Source organism: Saccoglossus kowalevskii, chromosome 13, assembly GCF_978046115.1.
Source record: "Saccoglossus kowalevskii chromosome 13, keSacKowa6.1, whole genome shotgun sequence".
Lineage (NCBI taxonomy): Eukaryota > Metazoa > Hemichordata > Enteropneusta > Harrimaniidae > Saccoglossus > Saccoglossus kowalevskii.
In genome coordinates this window covers 12,197,662-12,217,662 of record NC_140653.1, presented here as the reverse complement: position 1 = coordinate 12,217,662, position 20,001 = coordinate 12,197,662, and the positions used below count along the sequence as shown (strand labels likewise).

Below are 20,001 nucleotides of genomic sequence, written 5' to 3'. Positions count from 1 at the left end.
CAGATTGTCCCTAGGTACAAAACGATGGAACTGAACATTGTAGAGAAGGCAAAGGTTGAAATAGTAGATCATCGTTTTGCCAAACACATTCGCCGAGAAATCACATTTGCAGAACTTCCAAGTCTAACTGAATGTGACAAAATAGTTGATCTTCTGTGGGAGTTATCATTCAACTTCAAACAGGCCACACCAGGTTGGCAAGGGATGATGCATATCATTTATCAGGGAAATGAGCACCCTGGTCAGTCTTCAGTCAGTGATAGACATGTACTCTGTGGACAAGACGTGCATTCTGTCAACATTGGAGTTTCTGTGTGGTCTTGCCTCCAAGCACCACATTGCCCCAGTAATTACATTCGACCAGCCCCTATATTGGAAGGCGACAGAGATAATCCTTGATTCACCACCGGGCAGCCATCTTAAATCGATTGTCCTGCTGCTTGGCTGTTTCCACACGTTTATGAACTTGCTAGGAGCAATTGGTACACTAATGGATGGCACGGGACTTAAGGACATCCTAGGGGTAGTCTATGGTGAAAATGCTGTAGCCCATATGATGATAGGCAAATCAGTTCAGAGAGCATTCCGTGGTCATCTTTTTGTAGACAAATGTCTTAACCGTGTGATGGTGTCAGAGATGGCAGATGATATACCCGAATTCACAACAATGATTGAAGAATCTGAAGAGATATATACTGCAATATTGAATGGTGAAGAGACATTACAAACTGTATTCACATCGGAGACCCTCAGTCGAATAAACAAAGAGCTTAAAAAAAAGAAAACAAGTCAATTGTGGCTGAATTACCAAAGCATGGTACAAGTTGCTAGATCACTGATAAAGGCATATCGGACAGGTTCTTGGCTGATGCACATACGCGCCGTTTCTGACTGCCTGCCGATATTCGCCGCAGCTGGGCATTACAACTACTTGAAATCAGCATACTTCTATTTTCAAGAGATGAATCAGCTTGACATCAACCTCCCAGATTTGAAAGGGGTTTTCATGTTATCCGTCGCAGTAACCAGTTCTGGGCAGGCCTTAGCTCAAATCTGGTCATCGAGTCGACATTGATGAGATCATTGAAGACCACTGGAGGTCTGACACGTGGAAGCGGAATGTCAGAAGAGCAGAGAGCACTTTGAATAATGTCAAGCCCCATAACATCAGAGTACAACATCGCAATGCAGGAGTTCACAAACCTGTCATACACAACATCTGAACAGCACAAGGATTTGACGGAGGCAAGGATGAAAAGGGATACTGCTGACCTGGAGAAGATCAGTTCGAAACTTGCTGTATGCTCACCTTTTTCGCCAGACTCTTCATTAAGGAACATTGTTACTGGTGTTGTAGCTGAGGAAGGTGTGAACGTGCATGAATATGAGGCTGTTGAACGCAAAATAATGCTCAAAATGATCGGAAAACCTGCATTCGCATTCTCGTTCAGTAGAAAGGATAAAGCCAGAACCCTGGGTAAAACATCGTCTATCAAAGTTGTTCCTGATCGAACCATTGATTCGGCACTGCTTTTCCAACGTTTCCTGATAGTCTCCAAAACTGGGTTACTATCCTTGGAAGAAGTGATGCGTTACGAACTTAGTCCTTTCCCTCCAGCCCTGTTTGAAGCCAGAAACACATTTCGCAAGGCTGATAAGCCACAACTAGTGCATGTAATCTGTGATCATGTAAGTGATGCAATACTAGATACTGTACCAGAAACAGAGTGCCAAGTTCTTGATGGAGGTTCATTCCTACACCGAATACCATGGACACACGGAGAAAGCTATGGTCAAATAGCACAGTCATATGCTGACTTCACCATCAGGCTTTATGGTTCAGCTACAACCATTGTCTTTGATGGATATGAGGAAGGGCCATCCATTAAAGACAACACGCATCAGCGAAGAGGGCAGAATATTTATCCTGTTGTAAACTTCACTGCTGAGACCGAGTTCTCCGGTAAGAAGGAGGAGTTCCTGTCAAGAGATGTTAATAAACAGAGACTGATCCAGATGATAACTGATAAACTGAGAGAAAGGGATTACACAGTGATCAATGCACCTGGAGATGCTGATGTTGACATAGTGAAGGCTGCAGTGGACGCATCTCTAGTACACACCACTACACTGATTGGAGAAGATACCGATCTCCTTGTCTTACTCCTTTACTATGCACATGGAGATAGTAAGGGCCTATATTTCAGATCAGACAAGTCCAAAGCTGATGGCAGTGTTAAAGTGTATGACATCAACCATCTAAAAGAAATACTCGGTCATGACATGTGTTCTCAGTTGATATTCATTTACGCCATGACTGGTTGCGACACGACTTCTCGGATTTTTGGGGTTGGCAAAAAGACTGCTTGCCAGAAGCTTGTAAAAGGAGACCCTGTCCTTAAGTCTTGTGCCAATGCATTCACTATCCCAAATCAGACCACAGAAGTGATTGATGACATTGGATGTCAAACAATGGCTGTCCTCTTTGGTGGCAAGCGTACAGATTCCCTTGCAACAATGCGATATAACACCTTCATCAAGAAGGTTGTCTCTTCTTCATCGTTTGTAACACCTGAACGACTGCCCCCAACTAAATCTGCTACCAAGCTTCACTGTCGTAGAGTTTACTACCAGATCATGGTTTGGTTAGGCAAAGAAGGGGGTATGGATGTCATGAACTGGGGATGGAACCTACAGGATAATCGATTCATCCCACTCATGTCAAGAATGAATGCAGCTCCAGACAGTCTCTTGAAGGTCATTCATTGTAACTGTGCCACTGCTTGCAAGACACTGCGCTGCTCTTGTAGAAAATACGGACTACCATGCACGACTGCATGTGGGCAATGCCAACTTCAAGAATGTGACAATCCACATAACAAGTTTCTTCATGAGGAGTCAGAGGATGACGAAGATTATGGCAGCTAACTGTACAACAAACGCATAATAAACGCTGATAAACCTTGCGTACTGATTACCTGATTGCTTTGTGGTTATATTTAAGTAATGTCAATGATTGTCAGGGTGCCTGAAACATAATTATATAACAATTGAAAATATATATCTATTGCTGGGTTATTACAACAATTTAACAGAGCCAAATTGTTTTTTTCGTTGGTCCATTGTTTTTGTTTTTGTTCGGTTTTGTCAATAAATTATTATGTAATGGTAATTCCACTGATTTAGTTGGCTTCATTGTCCCCTAAAACGTATGGTTAGACACCAAAATCACATTTCTAGGTTGAATAGTAATTGAGAAATAGCCATTTTTAGCTCCCGGCGGCCATCTTGGACGCCATCTTTAAAATGACCCATTTCTGGGAGTCTGATTTTACTAGATTTTTAGTATGTCATATACCATGCTCAATAGTGGCAGAATCCATTGTAAAACCTTTTGAATCAATTTTTTTGGGGTGGAGCCATATATTGACCTGACGACTGTGGTTTCCGAGAGACATTTATCAAGTGGCCGGTGGTTTCATTACAGGGGCATGTGCAAATTGGCCCTATTGTTCCATCAGAATGGTATTGTTACGTGAATCTGTGATTCTAGGGAGACATTTGTTAATCGCCCTGTTGTTTTATCAATAGAGGGACATTTGTCAAGTGGCCATGTGTTTCCAGAGGGGAATGTTGGGTGGCCCTGTGGTTTCATTACAGGGACATGTGAAAATGGTCGTTCCATCAGAAGGGCATTGTTAAGTAACCCTGTGAGGAATACTTATTTTATGGATCATTGTATTAAAACATGGATGTTCGATTTGATTTTATGTCCATCAATGAAGCTTACTACATGGCACTCAAGGGCAGTGCGAAATACTAGCCAAGTCAAATTTTGACAGAATACACTTTGGCGTCCTTGTTTCATGACACACTGGCTTCATTGCTCACCTTATTTAACAACACAAAACAAAGTATAACAAGTATTTTTTGTAAAATTATATTTATTGATTTTGATGTTAGCACACTTTCAATCATAATTGGAAAAATACAGCATACAGATAATAGAGGAAATTTGTTGAATGTTGAAAATGGAAAGTCCTTTAAGTTACACATCGGTGTTCTACTTTGAGACTTTCTCTAAATATGTTTTTGAAAGGTGGTTTGGTTTGGAAACAAAATAGATCTAAAAACTAAATTCTACTTTTCAGGATGTACCAGAACGGAAACATCAAAAAAGTCTTCAGTATTAGGTTATGGACTCCTTATCATTACTTAATCTTGTGTGTTCATCACCTTTAAAAGGAAATCACACAACCCTGCCAATGTTCCTGTCGCTTTCAGAAGCAATTGCTTGTCCCCTTTGTAAATTAAAGCAACCAGACCATGGGAAAGAAAAACATAATTACATAGTTTTGTCAAATCATTAGCTACAAATGTAGTTATGCCAGATTTCAAATTTGATAAATATATACACTAGGAGCATATGTTTTAAAATGGTGAATAGCAACAAAGAAGATGTGACCACTATTAGATATTCTACACATATGATGAATATGCATACCCAAACAATCATGCATTGCACAGTCTCTCACACGTGGAGACGACTTTCTATGTCCGTGACTCCGTGAACCAAAGCAACTGGCTACCGATTACTTGAACCACGTGTTATCTTATCAACTAACCATACTCCTTCTGTACGATATGCATAACCGTAAGCATATTGCATATTATACATACCTCATCACATGTACAGTTATCACTGTGAATTCACCTCAATCTTTTATTCTTTCTTGTAGTTCTTTCGATAATAATAACGTGTTTACTGAGATTCTTCAAGGTCCAATTCCAGAAAATGTTATACTAACATTGGACCCTCGTACCGGGGCGATAATGGAAAGCTGGGGAGCTGACAAGTGAGTTCTTATTGACAAACAAGACTTTCGTTGCACGCGTTTATTGAGAATAAACTTTGTTATCGAATAATAGGAACAATAAAATCATATTCACCCAACTGATAATAAATTCTAACGGACGACCTATCCAACCTGTGAAATTCTGTCGCCACTTACATTCTACAACTATAATTAACCCTGTAATATCCAGGAATATCGCATACCATAAACATATACAAAGGAGATTATGATTTACATGTAAGCTGCTGCCCTAATCATGCATATAATTATATACAGTTATTTTTTAAAACTAGATTCTACTTACCACATGGAATAACTATTGATCACGAAGATAATATTTGGCTAACTGACGTCGCCATGCATCAAGTATTTAAATACTCTAAAACTTTACAACTGTTGCTGACCTTAGGAGTGCGCTTTGTCCCTGGGGGCGATGATAAACACTTCTGTTCACCGACGGATGTCGCTGTATCTCGTGATGGAAACTTCTTTGTATCTGATGGGTATAGAATAATAACTTTTCATGCTTTATCCATATAAAATACATTTCAGGAATGAACTATTATGAATAACTATTGTAAAGATTGGTACACTCTACTTGATTCCTAAATTGACGCTGAAATCTCATTGGAAGCGGGAGAAACACGAGATTGGTTTCTCCCAAATAGTGCTCCATTCTTTCACGTCAATACATCTACTGTTTCCCTGGCCATTGAAACCGTGGTATTTCGAGAAGAAGAAAAAACAAGTCGCATGGCTCCCGAGCCGCCAACGATCAATATAAATATGGCTTATTATCAACACACATGTTTATATCTTTGTAGGTATTGCAATTCGCGTATCCTACAGTTTAATCAAATGGGGGATTTGATTGGAAAAATCTATGGCCAGAGTGAGTAACAAATGTCATTCATTTTCACATAAAAATACTACACTAATATAATAAATCAGTGGTAAACACACTGTGATGAATTCAATGTTTTGCAGCTCCTGGGCTTCCAGCACCACATGTTTTTAAGGTACCGCACAGTCTGTCTTTGGATGCCGATCACAATCGTCTGTTTGTAGCTGATAGAGAAAATGGACGAGTCATTGTATTCAACAGTGATTCTAAGACATTTATTGATCAGTACACAGGATTTGGTGAACGAGTGTTTGCAGCAGATTATAATAAAATAAACGGTAAATATTGCTTCAAACAACAATAGTTGTTACACATACATTCATCTAGTTATGATTTAATATTAAATATTAGTGTAAATATATGGATTGTCTTCTTTATTTAAATGTTTTTGACATTTGTGTAAATCAAAGACGAAATGATAACCACATACAATGTTGAACACAATCACCAGAACCCTTGTATATGTCCATTGCGCTCGGTATGTTTTCAATTAATTGGAATGTAATGTAATGAAAAGTAATCTAAAGTAAAAAATACTATCATTGACGCAATGATTGAAACCAGAACGCACTCGTATGCAAATTTCGCATCTTTTACCTTTCAAAATTAACTATATTAAAGTTCTCTGGATACAACAAATTACCCCCAACTCTTCTCCAATTTCTTCTCTCGTGCCATATCAATTACGTAGCATACAGTGTGTAAAGATCGTTTTTGTATCAAAATGTATTGAACTCATGGTTTTGGTTGTATTCATAAGAGACGTTTTTTGACGATGTATTTACCTACAATCTTATTCAAATAAGATCCTAGTTTGGACTTTATTTTTTTAAATACATATATAATTTATTTTATTATACAGTTTCTTTTACTTTATTACTTTACTTTATACTTAGAATTTATTTTAATCGCGAAAGACCCAATGCCTATATAAAGCTATAAGCTACAGCCAATCACAGCTAGCGTTTTATATTGGCCGTCAGCGTACTGACTGGAGAAAATAATTAACAGTTACAACGTGCAAGGAAGAGATCGTGTTGCTTGGCGTGAGTTTCATTTTGAAGAAAATCATCTCAATCAAAAGTTAGCCAGGGAAAATGCCTGGAAAAGGTCGTTCGATACTCGGGTAAACTTTTCAATTGCCTTTAAAAACTAAATTTCCTGTTCTATGTTAATTCGCACATGTTTGTGCCAAGGATGCCATGTGGGATACAGCGACCGGTCCGTTATTCATTACTGCGACGGACTATTTATGTTTTCTGACCTGTTCTTGATCATATTTTCTTGCAAGTTGCACAATACACGTTCAAACATGTACCATGCTACGATTGACGCAATGTTTGTCAATAAATTACAAAAAAGATAACTGAAAATTTAAAATTTCTTTGGTATAAAGATTTGTTTCTTGAATGCAACTATTGCGTACTTGATTTGCAGTATGACAACATTTACATTTACTGTAGTATTAGTACTTTCACTCGTACCTCAAATTGGTAAACAGTGAGAAGTTGACACATTACGCATTTTGGCAAGACATGTTTTCATTGGTATTGGTGATAATTTGTTAATTTGCTATGACGATAAATTTTCTCGCAAATTTGTGTTGACCTTTGATAATTCACACCATTGTTCATAGTGTAAGGCCTGCTTATTGCTATAGAGAGGGGCAGATTGATAAGACAATAATACTGGAAATGAAATACACATACACCAAAATATTGAGTTAAAGCACCTGGCTTAAACACCTCTCAAAATAATTACAAGAAACAAAGCACAGAAAAATACAATGAATAAATTCGCTAAAATAGGGGATTGTTCTAGGAGATCGCAGAGCAGTTCATACAAGTCTCACAGAATGATGGTTGAAGCCTGTATCACTTGTCTCACAATATCGCAGCAGCAACACACAGGGTACTCCTGTCTTCTGCCTATTTATAGGCATAAATGGCCCAGATTCAGGTACACCATCTGGGTTTCCACATGAGCCAATCAGAATGTAGTCTTGCTAGCAGCTATCTCACATCCTTTGTAATGTGAATCACAAGCACACCTAGTATATTTCAATTGTCCTTCAAGAGTTGTGAACAAGTATGACCTGTCAATCACCTTCATGGCAGTTATCACACAGCAATGCACACCGTTTCTTCCCATGTTTCTATACACACTTCTATTTGCAGAATTGGAGGTAATATATATATATAAAAACATAGAATAAAGGATTCTAATATTGCCCCCTCTTCAAGACTGAACACGGCACATTTTCAGTTCAATAATCAAGATCAACTGCCAATAAATTTACATTTCTCAAAATTGGAAAAAAAATATTGTAACAGTAATTCTAAGCATTCTCATTCTTCAGATTTAATTGCTTTAATGTGGTAGCTAAATGATTGCAAATATAGGGTGCACCGCATTAAACGACTGTTTTCTTCTCGTTCCTTGTTTAAATACATTAGTGGCTGGTGGACAGTCTTTAAAATAAATTCTTTACCATATAAATATTGGTGACATTTATGCAATGCCCAAATCACTGCCAAATACTCAATTACAGAATAAGACTTCTCTCTGGCTAGCAATTTATGACTTGCTTATGCCACTATTTTCCTTCCTCATATTGCTGCATTAAGACTGCACCAAGCTCAACTTTTGATGCATCACATCTCAAAATAAAACTCTTAGTAAAATCAGGCAACCTTAAAATTGGTTGCTTAGTCAAAACAACTTTCAAATGTTTAAAGGCACGTTCCTGGGGTTCTCCCCAGACTACTTTTCTTGGCTGACATTTTCTGGTCAAATCATTGAGAGGAACTGATATTGTAGCAAAATTTGATACAAATTTGCGATAGTATCCAGTCATGCCTAAAATGACCTTACTTGCTTTGCTGTTTCAGGTCTGGTTGCATGCTGTATGTCTTCTATTTTATCTGGTAATACTTGCAAATTACCGTCACCTACCTGGTAACCAATAAACACTTAGAAGGTCTTGCGCTTAACCCTGCCTTTCTTTAACAAGCCAAAACGTTCATGTTCCTCACAGGATGTTGAATAAATTAAATGTCATGAATTAAATTCTTAACTTTACCATCAAGATCTACCAACAAAATATGCATCATACGGAGAAAAGAGGCTGGTGCATTAACAAGCTCGAAAGGCATGCGTCGAAACTGATTTTGGTGAAGTGCCGACCCTCTTTTAATCAGGAAAATAGGTCTTCAGGTGATGGCATTGGTTTTGCATCGAACACTGTAATGTGATTGAGTTTATGAAAATCAATGCAAAACCTAATACACCTTATTTCTTATTTACCAAAACAATGTGTGAGGCATAAAGTGAATTTGATGCTTCAATTACACCCATCTCTAACATGCTCTTAACCTCTGACATCACTACATCGGTCATAGCGATTGGTAAAGGTTTGATCTAACTGGTTCACATGTTACCAATTTGATATCATGCTCGCCAATTTTAGATTTTCCGAGACAATCAGTGAGTATATCAGAAAATTTCCTCATAAATTTTCTCAATTGTTTGTCGACATTCAAATCATGGCCATCATGACAATGCATCAGCAACTTATTGTGGAAGTAACAATAACACTTTGTCACCAGATTAGAACTTCCTATTCCTGGCCTTCCTATCATAAGACTTTTTGTATCAAACCTTTGCATTAGCTAACTCAGCTTGAGCCAATTTACATGTCTCTTCAAGGCGATTTCCAAATCAAAGACATAGTGGTATGTAGTTTTAACCTCTGGTATAGGGGCCTCCTTTGTCCAAAGCATCTTTGGGCCCCTCACTGTTCTATCATAAATAAGATCGAATGGGGGAACCCTAAACTCTGCTGAGGAGCATTTATATGGGTAAACAGTACTGGGTCAAGATACCTATCCCAATCCTTGGGCCATTCTTGACACATGCGTTTCAACATACTTTTCAAAGTGGCATTAAACTGCTCAACCAAACCGTGACATGCTAGGTGATATGGAGTAAGTTACTAATTGTTTAATAGACAACACTCTACTCACTTCCTTTATAATGTCAGATACAAACTAAAACTTCTTTGGGTACACCAACCCTACTATATATACTAGCTAATGTATCAGCCCCTAGGAGTGGTGTTCTGACATATATTGCATGACCTGCAATACCTAATAACATCATTCTGCATCCCAGGCCAATAAAACTGAGTTGTTCTTCTATCTGCAGTCTTCTTAGCACCCAGATGACCTGCCATAACTGACTCATGACCACACAAGTCCTCTATCAACATGAGATACCTAAAACTCCCTATACAGCAGCCCTTATTCATCAAAATCTGTGACCAATTCCTCGCCTGTACTCACTAACTTCCTAGTATGCTCCAATGTGGAATCAGACTGCTGTGCCTCTCGCACTGCATCCACAGTAATAGGTTGCTTACCACCATTAGTATCAACCTTACTATGCAATTTCTTAAACTCAGGAACTATATGCCTATGTAATGACTTTTTCTAAGCTAACTTACCACCTGTACAACATCAACACTATCATCCTGACTGGAATCAATTGAGGTTCACAACCACTCCCACTAACTGAAGTCTCTCTTGTCTCAACAACCTTTATCCATAGAGGGCACACTAGTCCCATCACTCGAAGAAGTATGTTGTTCATCACCCGAGGGAGAACTAACCTAACCATGCCCTACCTCATGAGCTAAACCTAGCTTCCAACCAGAATCAGGATCATTGGGGTCCCTAGCTCCACTAATATTACCAACAATAAGATCATACACTGGGGTCCTCATACACAGATATATATACATATCTATATATAGTCTAGCTACTGGGGCTTTCCGACATGTACCATCCATCATCACACAGGTATGACTCTCCCCAGTCAATTGACTTTCCTTCACCACCGCTCTATGTACTACTGAACAACTACAACTGAACTCCACCCACTATCACGAAGGACCTCTACCTCAGTACTGCCAATAAAACCTTAACAACAGGTATACCACTATCTATACTATTAGCTGGTGCAACACTGGCAACACTAATAATTGGCAGCTCATGGCTATATTTTAATTCAACTATATCTCGTCCCTGTAAACATAGATGCCTACTTGCATCTGTGACTTCATGGACTACACAAGCAGTACTGATTTCTTGTGAATCATTATTTCTATTCCCATCACATGCCAACATAGTAGCTAACTTAATCTGAGGCTTGGAACTTTTATAATGCTTAGGACAACTGACAGCACAGTGATTTGGATCACCACAAATATAACAGCCTGACTTTGGCTCAGACTGGCCAAATCGACCCTGTCCTTTACCTTTCTTACCTGTGCTCCAGAATTGACCTTTCTGATTACCATCTTGAAACTGGCTAGATTTCAGATTTTCAGTATATGTGCATTTCTAAACTTATCAGCTAAGTTAGCCATTTCTTTAACTGACTTGGGTGTCCTTTCACCTATGAAACTTGTTACCAAAAGTGCTCATCAACTGATCTCTTATCACTAAGTCCTTGACTCTTTCAAAACTCTTATCAACTTCAGACAGCTCTAACCATCGGTCAAAATTTTCAGAATGCTCCCTCCACCTTCTGCCCTACTAGTTCGAAATTTCTTTCCATAACCTTCTTCATTTATATCATAACGCTTCAACAAAGCTGTCTTTACAACATTGTAATCGATGGACTCTGCTGCAGACAATGCCGAAAACACATACAAAGCTTTGCTTGTCAATGATGCACTAAGATTCATAACCCATTTATGAGTTGCAGCAAATCGCTCAAACTTTAAAAAATGCGTCCATCTCGTCCCTAGTTTCATCAAACAATTGTAGCTTTGGACCGCTGGAACTAAACATCGACTGAGCCAACTGTTCTACACCTCCATTTCGACCCCACGCTTCAAGTTCATGCTGTCTTACGTTCTCTTCCTCTATTGCTTCACGATCTCTGTCTCTTTCCTCACATTCATTTTTCAACCTTTCAGCCTCGCGTTTGGGTGCACTCTCATACCCCTCCCCACACGCTCTTTCTCCCTTCTCTCTCTCTTCTCACGCTCTGCCCTCACACATTGAGTCTGACCTTCTCCCTCATATCCCAATTCTCTACCCAACTCTTTAACAATATCCATGCTGAAAACGTGTGGATCAAGTTCTAGTAGTATTAAATAAAGAAATTTAATATCTACCCAGCAGTACAAGTGGTCTGACAGCACTGTTCTCTAGACCTTAAGCAGTTACAAAACAGTCAATTTAGTCAGGGGATTATTGACAATATAATCCAAATCAAGAGTGAATCAGAATCACAATCCGAATCACATTCCCACTTCTTCTTCGGTCGAACTGGTGGAAAAAATCGTCACTCTCAGAATAACCACACACAATAACGACCTAAACTGAAACCACTTAAGCCACAATATAATCATAAAAATCATAGATGAATTTCGTTGCATTTATCAATGATGCACTTACCGAAAACCATTGTATTTCCCCGTCGTTTGTATCACTAACATCGGTAGAATCCGCCTTTTATTTGAGTGAGTTTGTGACCTTTTTTTCGGACCGGTGACGTCACCAGGCGCTCTATCGGAGGGGTCTATGATTGGTTGACTAAACCTGTCAGAGGGGATCCCGTTAAAATCGCGTTATATCTTATACAAACTATGATATACATAATAATAAAACAATGAAAAAAAATTCACGCCGTACAATACATACATTGTATTTATCTAGTAATTAAACCACATCATAAACTTTCATTCATTTCAGTCACAGACTGACAAACGATCTGAAGGGCTTTGTTGAAAATGACAAAGGATGGACGTGTCTTAATTGTCCGTTTGAATGTTCTAAACAGTTTTATTGCAGTCACTGAGAGGGCGTAATTACATAAAAATTTAACATATAAGGCATTCTGTGGAATTGCTAGGAAGTACCACAGTTTAATATTGGTACAAATTCTTTACTGGTGTTATCACTAATTTAGTTCATGTTAAAGACGTCTATACTGACAAAACGACAAATAGCGACTTTGATAAACGATTATCACTGTTGGTTTTAATCAAATTTACAAGTTAACCTTGTAAGCACAGAGTAATAAGATCATAACATAAGATGAAGTGCTTCCTTATCAAATTGCATTATAAAAATGATCCACTGAGCTGAGCATAGAGATATAAAAATGAAATAAAATACACAATAGTATTCCCAATGTATAACAAACTTGAGCTAATTCTGGTCAATCCCTCTGAAATACTCAGTACTGTCTGAGCGTACATCCTGCAACATGGAACGACTCTGGTGTCACAGATCAGTCTTTGGCAGATTGTCAATAACTTTGGTTCGTAGGGTAGCTTTCTGAGGTGTCTTATTAACAGGTTTTCACAATGATAGTGTCTGATGAACCACGTGTACACACCCAATTGCATAACAAGAGGCATGAAAGGTATCCAAGTGTTTGTTTTGGCCAGAGATTAAACAAAGACAGACAATTTTGGGTGCTGTTGAACTTCGAATCAAAGACAGTGTATCGGCTATAGTGTTCTGAATAAACTTTTGCGGTTGGGACAGTAGGAGGAAATGTTCAGTACGCGAGGTTAACCTCTCATCCTAGTTAGAATTTAGAGCATTTGTAGGGCTAGATGAAGGTTTGACACCTTAAAATACCTTGGAGTCTAGATATTCCCCATGAGTGATAACCACCAGTTCAGACACTTACATTGGCATGTGTTGCAAAGTTACTTCACCCGAATAAATTGAACATACAAAAAGCATGCTAGGGTAATTCGGGAACTATTAGCAATAAAGCTGCCCTTTAACTTAATGTTAATATTATTATTGCACGAGTTTGTTTCTACTCCAAGACCAATGATTGAGATGTAAGGTATGAATAAGATCACATTACAGAAAATATGTTAATTAAATTGCAAATAAATACGCTAAATAATACACTTTTTGAACACTGACATGATGCCATATTTATTGAACATGGAATATGTGTAATTTTAAGTTTGATCTCAGACCACAAATGTTAATATTTTAATAGCATTTCATATAAATAATAGAACACGTCTGATTGTATTCCAGATACACTTTATGTGGTGAATGGTGATGATGGGTATCACGTGGTACAAGGTTATACTTTCAGCGTACGAACTAAGCAAATAATCGAAACATGGAAACCAGAGCAGGTTAGATTACATTTCCAATGTTCTAATTTACAGTTATATTCACAGAGCTATTATTCATCTTGATTTTAATTTATTTTTTACAGTTGTCATTGAAGGTATAATTACGAGAAAGCATGGATATCAACCAAGTTACTAAATAGCTAAAAACGTGATTATTGTGTAGCTCTATCTCAATAAATTACAACTGATTGAATATTAAATTACAGCCTCCATAATTATAATGTGTATCCTTTATGCATATATGTTGGCCTTTGTAAGTGACTGCAGTGATATACTATAGGTGACATTTTTTACAGAAAAAAATAAAATATTGACGGCAGTTGTTATATTTCTTTTGCAGGGTGTTTTCGAGCCATATGATTTGGTTTCACCTGCTGGCGGTACAGATGTGTATGTTTGTCAGATGAATCCAAATAGAGTGTGGAAATTCCAAAAACAAGAAAATTTAGAAAAATAAGCAATTGAAATCAAAATATAATATATCTAATTTAGTATATATTAGTTATTAAATGTTAATAAAGTACAATTACAACTGCTTGGATTTCTTTGTATGTATGTAACTATGCAGTATTATCATACTACGAAACAATATTTTACTTCATTGTCAGTTCAATGACTGAAAACCAGGAAAACGTAGTTCAGCAACTTGAGTATTGGATTATGTTTTCTTGAAATGAATTGGAAATATTAGGACAAGCAGTCCCATATATCTTTATAAAGTTTAAACTTGAAACACAATACTAAAGATTACTTATTTGAAATAGTTCTAATATGTATATAATAATAAAATTCCGACTGCATTTGCATTATCAAAATACAAATCTCTCAAAACATACAATTACAGTTTATACAGTATACATTTTTTATTAATGATATGTTAGTCACATGACCCTCTTCAAAGACCATTTTGCATTATTGTAAACTTGAATTTTATTTGAACCACTTAATTTATTGTTTATTCAATATGCAATATGTCACAAGGCTTTCTTTTTCATTTATGTGTTGCAAAATACATATACATTACAATTGTATTCTTATGAAACGACAGACCAAGCATGTAACCGATATGAATGATATTTTTAGTTATTTTAGAATGATTATTTTAGTTATTGACGACGTTGATTTGTTGTCAGTGCCAGAATACGTCACTCCCATTCCGTCCCGTTATAACCATGTAAAGTGGGTGTTAGTGGTATGCACTTGTTGGGGTGGATGTAATTTTACTAGTGAAGATTGAAGTTACGTATGGGTTTGCTTTTGTGATGCAAAGTAGATGAGTGTATGCTGGGTATGTTATGTTTGCAGTTGTCCTTGGGTGAGCATCTCCTTCTATTCGTGGAGATATCAACTGGCAATGCGTTCATTCTTTGAGTTGGTGGGAGTCTTTGATGTTGGTAACTTTGCTGTATAAGGTCAGCAAGTGTGTAGAGGTAGAGGTCTGCCAAATTGATCTTGCAGCTTGGAGATATTCCAGAGCGTTTTCCGTTTGGTTAGGTATATGGCATGGCACCAGTACATATACACTGTTGAGATTTCAGTATAATAGCTTATTAGTAGTTCATTCAACCATTCAACTGCTTTGAACGGTTGCCAAGATGTGTGCATTCAGATGTTGTCACTTTCATGGTGTTGAAAACAGCAAGTATCATGGAATGCAAACTTGGCACTTTTCCAGATGGGCCTTGAGTGTTGAACCGCGCAACGTACGGAGGGCAGTCTGAGCGGAAAAACTGAAGTGGAATTTTGCACTATTGGTGGTGGTGAAGCCGAAAAGTGTCGCACTTAGCAAGTGAACAATTGAACTTGGTTAACTTTCACCGGTCATTTTTGTAGTCTAAACTTGTTATATTGTTGCGTGTTCATGAGGTCCAACCAGTTGTTACAGTATTAACATCCCGTAATGCCAGATCTTTGGTTTACTGCTTGTACATGTAAGTGTATGTGTCAGCATCCATTTTTTAATGTTTTTGTCATATTACCTCAAACCCTGCAAATGGGAGTGTGCATGGAATCATGGGAAGAAACAGTGTGCATTGCCGTGCGATAAAGGTGATTGACAGGTCATACTTGTTTTCAACTCTGGAAGAAGAGTTGGAATCTACCAGGTGTGCTTGTGATTTACACAACAAAGGGTGTTTACAGCTTTGGAAGGAGATTTGGAACCTACCAGGTATGCTGTTATTTGAATAACAAAGGATGTTTATGATCTACTGAGTTGCCTACGTGACACAGCTGCTAGCAAGATTACATTCTGATCAGCTCATGTGGAAACCCAGGCAGTGACACTGAATCATGCCTATAAATTGGACAGACTCAGGACAGTTGGAGTCCATCATTTCAACTTGGTATCCAGTGTGTGCTACTACGATATTGTGTGACAAGTGATACAAACTACAACCATCATTCTGTGAGACTTGTATGAACTGCTCTGTGGTCTCCTGCTTTCAGCGGTGCCCTCCAGAATACCAGCGTTCCTCTGCAGGCACGACCTTTGTATTTCTTCATTGTTGTGTTGCAGAAGCCATTGACTATCGTCCTTTTCTATATCCTGAAACTGTGAGTTATCACCAATGCACACTTCCCTATGCAATCCCCTATTTTAGTGACTTTATTCATTGTATTTTTCTGTGCTTTATTTCTTGTAATCATTTTGAGAGGTATTAAAGCCAGGAGCTTTAACCCGATTTGGTGTATATGTATTTCATTTCCAGTACTATTGTCTTGTCTACCCCATTCTAGCAGTGAAAGAACCCCCTGTCCAGTGTGAGTTCTGTGGGCGCCCTCTCATTAACGATAAGCAGGCCTTACACTGTGACAGTATGCTTCACATATTATTGCAATTAATATGCGTGTAGAATAGCTTTTACCATATAAGAATACATTCAAGATGTATTTAAAATAAGTTTTCAATGAATTGTAAATATGTAAATATGATGTAGATGTCCTCACCGGCGAAGTGGAAAAGTTCGTACGAGCGAGTCGTTATTAGATGAAAAACTAAGTACCGTGTTAATATACTAGTATACTTCCCGTATGAACAAACTATTCTTAGATGGATATATAGATCGTTCTGGCAGTACAAATTAGTAACAGTGAAATAAATATGCCACACAAGTTATTGGTTTATGAAACTATATTTTTGCAGTAATATTGTATTTAACCATAAAACGCCATGGATGAAACGTTTGCATCACCAAAACTCCCGTGCATCATATTTGATGCGTTCAGTAAAATTATATTATTGATGTGAGGTGATCACCACATATCAGCGTTTCGTGTTGTAGAGTCATGTCGCGGGTGTTCCTTGAGCCCAATCACAGAGTTGGGAGAATAGCTCGTTCACGTTCCGTTAACGATTCATGGCGCTTGTTTGAATTATTTCCCGAGATAAATTAACAAGATCTAAACATGATTACATGATAGGCTAATCAAGTGTCCTGAGAATTATCCGAACTTGATGTACCGTATTGTACAAGTGACGACTCTCCCGCTTTAAGACGGCGACGCGTTCTGGGTCGCCAGTCCTACATTGAGGACGAATCGGAATTATCTTCAACGTTAACCAAGAATGACCCGGCGTAGATCATGGCTATACCAAATACTGTCGATGCTTGAGTTACTGTTCCTAATTATATTGAACATCTACCGCTGGCACTCTAGTGATGTTATGGCGAAAATATCGAGTTGTTGTTGTGTGGACGGAATACCAACCTGAAGTAAATTCGTAATCGCTTTGACCATGATGTAACAGCGCGGAGAACATCGTGATATGGCGGGCTTTTCACAAACGGAAATCCAATCTGTCATCGTCGTTAGATCAACTATATTGCTTCAGATGTCGAAAGGAAAATTACAGCCAAGAAGTAAGCAGAGTTTAGTACACCGTGATGCTTATCCCAACACTAAATTCAGTTAGCATTCAGTTGCCGGTATTGAAAAACGATTACATTTTAAATTGAAAGACCACGAATTGTTGAAGTGAAATCTAGTGTAGAATTTGTGTCGGGAAGTGGAAACCCGGAACATTGACACACAAAGTTAAAGCACTGGTAAAGAATATTAAGTGGATGATTTGAATAATAGAACATGGGCCAGGGTTGTTATACATATTTGTGTACCATACCTCTGTACGACCGGGTCATTTTTTTTCCTGATGGGGAAATTTTGTCAGGACCAGTTGCAGCATGTTTTTGCTGATATTAGTTTCCAGATATTTTGGTAATATTTTCACACAACTTGTTTTAAATAGTCCCCGTTCGGACCTCTGTATTCGCTCGTACGTCCGTACCTGTATCTTATGCCTGGACTGATTACATTCAAACTTGACATGTACATGTGTGTTCTCATAACATACAAATGACGTTATATTTCCCTATGTTTCGGTTATATCTCTGTTTACATACAGTGGTTGATAAAACAATGTCTTTTTTTTATTTATGATCTACCATGACTAGAACATACATTGACATTTATAATTTTTGTAAATCTTTCCTGTGATGTATTTAAATTTTCCACTTTTTTCAAAATGAATTTCTGCTGTTTCCGTGAATATATTATTATGCAACTTGGTGTGCCTTTTCTCTCTGAGTAACATGGTTTTATGTGTTCATCATCAACAGAGAGTCATTGTCATTTATAAAGTGGGGATTTGTCACAGCAACCCTTTTTTGTCTCCAGAAACATTATTACTAACCGTTGTTTGCGGCTTATCGACAACATATGCTGGCAGGACACCGTATGTCACAGTTACAAATGACTGGACATATGCTGGCAGGGTATGACTTCTCACATTTGGAGGTGACTGCATTGGAGTACTAATTTGAATTGGCAGGGCAATCTCTTCAAGCCTTTTATCCATAGCACCAATGAAGTCATCTATGTTGCTTTTAATTTGTTTCTTATTTTGGTCAGAAATTAACTTGTTCATCACTAGTTTTACTTTCCTTTGATGTCTCATTTAGAAAATCTTTAGCGAAATGTGAAAAAAGAAAAATATAGACAGCATTGCTTCACTTGATAAATATATGAATAATGCCACTAGGACTATTAATGAGACCAATTTTGAATTGAGAAATTTAAATGCTTTATTGTTTTCACATCTTGAGCTTGAGATGCGGGATAAACTGCATGATGTAGGATCTGACCCGTTATCAGACAATGCCTTCCAAATTAATCATGATGACGTTTCTTACTACTATAGAACCTGAGTGTGTTGCATTTTACAGCTTTTAAATTATATACAGCTTAAAATTCCACTCTGTGGCACCACACACTGTCTCGGTAATGACAACTCGATCCTGGTTAACTAGTACACCAAGATAAATCAATCAAACTGATTACTTGGCTATTTCCTTGAAGACCACAGCATTCATCGTGATAAAAAAATTCACAATTTATGAGACCTCATATCCATTCTGTTCATATACCGTTTTCAAAGACTGGCACGGTTACATTCCTGGGTAGTATTACGTCTTGTACCTAAACCAACAGCCATAATTTTTGGCAACTCCCAGATACTACTTCAAAGTCACAACACCAGATAAGAGCTTACCTATGCAAGAAAATCAAGTAGATATCTTGAACCCTGTGATCTATACCTGATCGACATTGGGTGTGAACTACACTCAAAATGGCCAGTGCCACTTTGCTCCACTGTGCTGAAAATAAGACTGCATCCACCTCTCATATTCTGAATATGCAAACGATGAAATCTTTCCTCACAACAACAGCAAACACAATACCGGCAGTAGAACCTTCACATCTCCATGGAAAGCTGAGCTACCCAACATTAGACTTTGACAATACTCTCGCTAAAGACCGCTCCAAGTTGCCAAACATCACAAAGAAAATTGGTACCCCTACCACCCATTGAGGAACTGGCATTTACCTCAGGTCAGCATTACATTGCATACATTGCTCAAATACCCCATCTTTGGTTATTGCTGTATGTATCTCATTTGCATGTTTGGCATTCTACATAAATTTACGCTGTATGCGTGCTAAGGTACACTACCTTAAGGTGACTCTAGTCGCATTCCTGGGACAGTAGGAGACGC

At 37.9% G+C, this 20,001-nt stretch overlaps 1 protein-coding gene across 1 annotated transcript in view; it reads left to right on the top strand.

Moving 5' to 3' along the window:
• Positions 1-14,480, top strand: part of LOC100373175 (peptidyl-alpha-hydroxyglycine alpha-amidating lyase 1-like) — a 35,357-nt gene extending 20,877 nt beyond the window's left edge. The window contains exons 3-8 of the mRNA XM_078010497.2: positions 4,740-4,856; positions 5,150-5,359; positions 5,681-5,748; positions 5,844-6,038; positions 13,842-13,945; positions 14,286-14,480. Coding sequence (XP_077866623.2) covers positions 4,740-4,856; positions 5,150-5,359; positions 5,681-5,748; positions 5,844-6,038; positions 13,842-13,945; positions 14,286-14,402 — 811 coding nt within the window. The 3' untranslated portion in view covers positions 14,403-14,480. The remainder of the gene's footprint in view (positions 1-4,739; positions 4,857-5,149; positions 5,360-5,680; positions 5,749-5,843; positions 6,039-13,841; positions 13,946-14,285) is intronic.
• The last annotated feature ends 5,521 nt before the right edge of the window (positions 14,481-20,001 follow it).